The following is a 5,167-nucleotide window of genomic DNA, read 5'->3' as shown; positions in this document are numbered from 1 at the left end:
CATTGTTACCGTAGCCAACATACCTACCCCCCTCCCAGTGACAACCAGTGCATTTGTGAGGGGGATTCTGCAGTCGAATCAAGCTAATGAACCTTCAAGCAACATGAACACAAATCCAGGCCCATTTTTATTAGTATTGTTGTGCTTTCATAAATGTTATCCTGTCTGTACACGTCACGATGATGCATGGGTGGTTCTTCTGGGCTATCACAGCAAAAGAAACCTCCATATTTCCATATTGTGAAAGCAGGGGTGTGGACCAACTGAACACTACCCCGTCATTACTCATAGCGTTAGCAGAGCCGACCAGTCTGAATCTAAATCAGTCGCTACAAACAGCTGCTCTCTCCCAGCGGTGAGGGTGGGAGAGGAGCTCTGCAGTGTTGGGCCGTGACGGTTATTCTGACTCAGCTCAGTAACCTTTTCACTGGGTACACAAACGACCACAACCACACTCTGCTGTCAAGGGCACACAAATGCACAGCGGAATGCATGCAGGTGCCCTCCTGTCAAGGACACCTTTGCATTGCTTTTCTCTGTGCATTTGTGTGTGTGTGTGTGCTTGTGTGTCTGTGTGTGTGTGTGTGTGTGTGTGTGTGTGTGTGAGTGAGAGTTAGAGAGACGACGTAGAGAGAGAATGTGTGTGAGAGAAAACGAGAGAGTGTTTGTGTGTGTGTGGGTGTGTGTGTGTGTCTGTCTGTGTGTACGAGTGAGTGAGAGCTAGAGAGAAAGAGAGAGAATGTGTGTGAGAAAAAAACGAGACAGTGTCTGTGAGAGAAAACAAGAGAGTGTGCCGTGTGTGAGTGTGTGTGTGCGTGCGTGCCTGCCGGGCCGTGTGCTTGCGTGAGTGCATGAGTGTGTGTGTGTGTGTGTGTGTGTGCATGCATGCGTGTGTGGTCCTCTGTACACTCAGCTCTTGTTTCGGCTGTGATGTCACCGCGAGGCGCACAGAGCAGGCGAGGGAAAAGGGCAAGTCGTCCTTCTCCCTCTTCCAGCCGGCTGCACCCAAAAGTAGTCACTCACGAGCCCACCAAAGCGGTCCCTGCCGGCGTCACAGGGGGACCCCCCCCCCCCCCCACCTGACGTCACGCTAAGGGCAGGGGCCACGTCTCCGCTGACGCGGCGGGGGGAAGGTCCGGGTGTCTCTCTCTGCGTCTGGTGTGGTCTGAGCGTGTAACGTCCTCTCGAAGCACACCACACTAGTGTGACCGGTGAGCGGGCCGCCGGCTGCTCTCCGGGTCACAGCTGTGGAGAGAGAGGAGCTGTTGGTCAGCAGCAACGCACTGAGGCAGATGATGGGAACAATGGGCTCTGCAGCTTGGTGGTGGTTCAGAGTCCCCAGTGTGGACACCAGGGTTTGTGTTGTGTTGGAGGGTTTGGACAGTATTTCCTTAACAACAACAACAAACAACTATTCCTAAGAATCACTATGACTAATACTAACTATGACTAATGCTAACTGATGTAATGGATGTTCACAACATGTTTATGTTTTCTGCCTCATTCAGTATCTATTGTCCTGGTGATAATGTTGGTCTGTACAAAACAATCGCTGTTCTACTGCATTCGGCCCGTTCTATTTTTAGCCCTCTTTGTGTTTGAACAGACGTCCGCAGCTCTCTCCCTCGCTATTTTTAACTCGGCCGCACCATATTTAATCATTTATACTTCAGAGCATGTCTGGTGATCCATGCTTCCTGCGGAGGAAGAGGAGGGGGTGGGGGGGGGGGGGGGGGGGGTACAGACTAGGTCCAGGCTTTATGCCTCTTCTCCTCCTCTCTACTCTCCTCTCTTTACTTCTCCTCCTCTCTACTCTCCTCTCCTTTTGTTACTTCTCCTCTCTACTCTACTCTCCTCTCTTCCTCTTTATTTCTACTCCTCTCTATCCCTCTCCTCTGTCCCTCTTCTCCTATCTCCTTCTATCTCCTCCTCCTCTCCGGCTCACTATTCTACTCTCCTCTCTTCCTCTTCACTTCTCCTCTGTACTCTACTCTCCTCTCTTTCCCCCCTCATTCTATCTACTCTCCGCTCTTCCTCTTTACTCCTCCTCTCTGATCTACTCTCCTCTCCTCTGCTCTTCTTTGCCGCTCCTTCATCTATCTTCAAGGGGTTTTTCGAAGTCTCCACGGTTACCCAACAGCTGGCGAGCGGTAGACATGAGTCACTACGCGCTAGTCTGCGCAGAAAAGCATAGAGAAGCAAAAGGCCTCTTTGGTATTTGTGTGATTCTTTCCAACTTCCTTTGCTCCTCAATGCTTGTATTTTGAACAAAGGCTAAATGCTGACCATGTTTTTCTTCTATTCTTGGCCCACATTTGAATCCAGATGGACTCTTCCGCTGGTGCTTTCTCGTAAAGCATTACTCTACGTTCTAGATTCTTAGCTTGATATTAACCTAACCTAACCAAACCAACGTTTATCAAAAAGTGGCAATCTTGAAGGTCTCTAAATTTTAAATGTCAGTCAGGCCACCATCTATTGCCAAAAGAGATAACACAATGATTGACCTATGGCCCACTGATGCTAGGTCTTGAGCAGTATTTGGTATGTTATGAACTGGGTGTCGGCGGCAACATTCCCGCCATGCATCGAAGTCACAAGCATCTGAGTTAGTGAGGCCAGAGAGGGCATAGCGGAGCTACCGCAACAAGTCTCGCTGTTCTACTACCTGTGTGTAGCGGTGTACTCTTTTCTTTCAAAGTAGGTGCCGCCAAAGAGAACAAAACTGAAACTTAGAGAATGCCCCATTAACCATATCTCACCTAATACCTAACTTAATCATCTCTGACTCATACCTAAACGGAACCATCCGCAATATCAAGATTCAGCCATCTCTAACCTTAAATCTAAATTAACCATCTCTAACCTAATACCTAACTTAGCCAACTCTGACTGATAAACTTAACCATTTCTAACCTAATACCAAGACTAATACCCGTCTCTAACCTAGTTTTTCAACACAGCTCTCTAAAGTTACCAGACTGACTTATGAAACAGGAGTTTGGTGAATGATTGGGACATCGCTATTATGGTCGTCATTTTCCCATTAAATGGGAAGTAGTGAGTGGTGAGTGAGTAGTGTATGTATAAATACAATCACATCCACAATAAGCCAGAGCTCAATTATTTTTGTATTTTCTTGAGAAAGGTTTTCTGTCTACCTTAGCATTTTCACTAAGGTTTTCCTAATCATTGTCAGGCCATCCAAACCGAAACTACGGAAATGAATTATTTCTCTCATCCTGCATGCGCATGCCAGATGCAGTTGCCATGATCACATCACAATGAAACAAAATCGCTTTCAGAAATATACATTTTTCAAATTCCTCAATAGCCATGTTTGATGATTGAAATGCCATATGAGCGTGAATAGAAGAAATGTCAAATTGACCCCAACTGTGGACAAAGTCTCAGTACTGGTCGACTCATCCATATCCCCCGCCCAGCAGGGCTGAAGGCAGTGTCCGTCGCGGAGGGACCATGCCCAACGTTAAGGTGCAGAGCTCCAGCAGTCTGGCCCAGGCCCGCCGCAGCGTCCAGCAGCTCAGGCAGGAGGCCTGCATGGAGAGGATCAAGGTACACAGGGGTGTACACGCAACAAGCCTTTTATTTGTATTTATTTCATTTTTTTATCATCAGTCTTTATTACAGTCACAGGTTTTATTTTATTTTTTACTGCACTGTAAGGCGACTTTGAGTGTCCTGGCACCAAACAAATAAAATGTATGCTTATTTTATTTGTTTATGTCGTGATTTCTTTCTTTTATCTCTTGTGTGTTTTTATTTTATTGGTTTCCTGGTTGAGGAGGCCCGGAGTCCAAGCATGGCCATTAAAGACAGCTTCCTGTTGATCTCTAATATGCACATGAAGTATCCCCTAGAAACTATCTGCACTTACAATCCTTGTTGCACTTTGCTCTGAGCCTTTTGTACACCCAAGGTGTTTCACTCTTGATTTCACTTTCGAATATCAATTTCTGTAAATCTTCTACTATTTAGTCACTGGGATGATGCTTCTGTCTAAGGGCGGGACTTGCAGTGAATACCGTGGGCAGGCAGGGTGTTGCAGGTGTTAGTGCATCTTGCCCAAGAATGCCTACAGGTGGCATTGCTGACATTGGGATTCCATTCCAGAACCTTTTGGCTGGGAGTCAAACGCCCTAAACACTACGCTACCCCTTGATAGGCAATTATGTATTATGAGTCTAGAGTTGTATGTCTTTACAGTGCTCTGTGACTTATGGCTATATGAACATATCTGTTTAACCTATCCCCCCCCCTCCCTGCCCAGGTGTCCAAGGCGTCGTCAGACCTCATGCACTTCTGCCGGGAGCAGGCCAAGTACGACCCCCTGCTCAATGGCATCCCTGCCTCTGAAAACCCCTTCAAGGAGAAGAAGCCCTGTGCCATTTTGTAGCAGAAACTCTGGAGGGTTTCACCAGTAGGCCATAATGAAATGTTATTCAAAGCTTCAGAAATCTTCATGTCGTTTTTATTAATGTTGAATATCAAAGCAAAGTGGAAATTGAGGACTGAGCTGGTCCGTCTGCCTTTCTGTTCTTCATATGCCTGAGAACCGACTGACGATGACGGTTTTTCACTGTACACTCCTCACTCTTCTGGCCTGACCTCTTATCTAAAATCGAAGGTAGCCTATAGATGTTAGTGGAAAATGTATAAGCGTAGATTCGCCCCTTTAAATGATGTACACCTTAAATGTATTCAAACACGCTGTTGATTCAAATATCTCAACGTACGTCGTTTTCCATATTTGTTATCATGTTATTATCAGTTAGTGAGTCTTAAAAGCTGTTAGACCTTACATCAACATGACTGTTGACCAGCTTGTACCAAAACATTCTGTGTTTACCGTTGCCATGTTGATTTTCCTTTCCAAAATATTTTTTTCCCCCCACAACAATCCACCAGAGAGCTGAGATGTATTAATGCATGTATCAGGGTAACCCAAACCCTAACCTTAACCCTATTGACATTCGCCTCATGGTTCATTACACATAACTAAGCGTGTAGATGCAGTAATGGCAGGACACACATTGAATGAATATGTGTATTTACATGCACTCACATTATCATTGATCACAGTATCATTGATTTGTCTGAATTGTGTATGTGTGTGAGTGTGTGTGAGTGTGTGCGTGTGCGTGTC

At 46.0% G+C, this 5,167-nt stretch overlaps 1 protein-coding gene across 1 annotated transcript; it reads left to right on the top strand.

The window, feature by feature from the left end:
• Positions 1-3,480: 3,480 nt before the first annotated feature.
• gng12b (guanine nucleotide binding protein (G protein), gamma 12b) lies at positions 3,481-4,417 on the top strand (the record flags this gene model as incomplete). The annotated part of the gene is made up of 2 exons (XM_084472855.1): positions 3,481-3,576; positions 4,292-4,417. The coding sequence occupies 2 exons, from the start codon at positions 3,481-3,483 to the stop codon at positions 4,415-4,417; spliced, it is 222 nt and encodes a 73-aa protein (XP_084328981.1).
• Between the last annotated feature and the right edge of the window lie 750 nt (positions 4,418-5,167).

This window comes from Micromesistius poutassou, assembly GCF_964030765.1.
Source record: "Micromesistius poutassou genome assembly, chromosome: 9".
NCBI classification, from domain to species: Eukaryota; Metazoa; Chordata; class Actinopteri; order Gadiformes; family Gadidae; genus Micromesistius; species Micromesistius poutassou.
The sequence above is the reverse complement of the archived record's forward strand: the minus strand, read 5'-3'. Positions and strand labels throughout refer to the sequence as shown.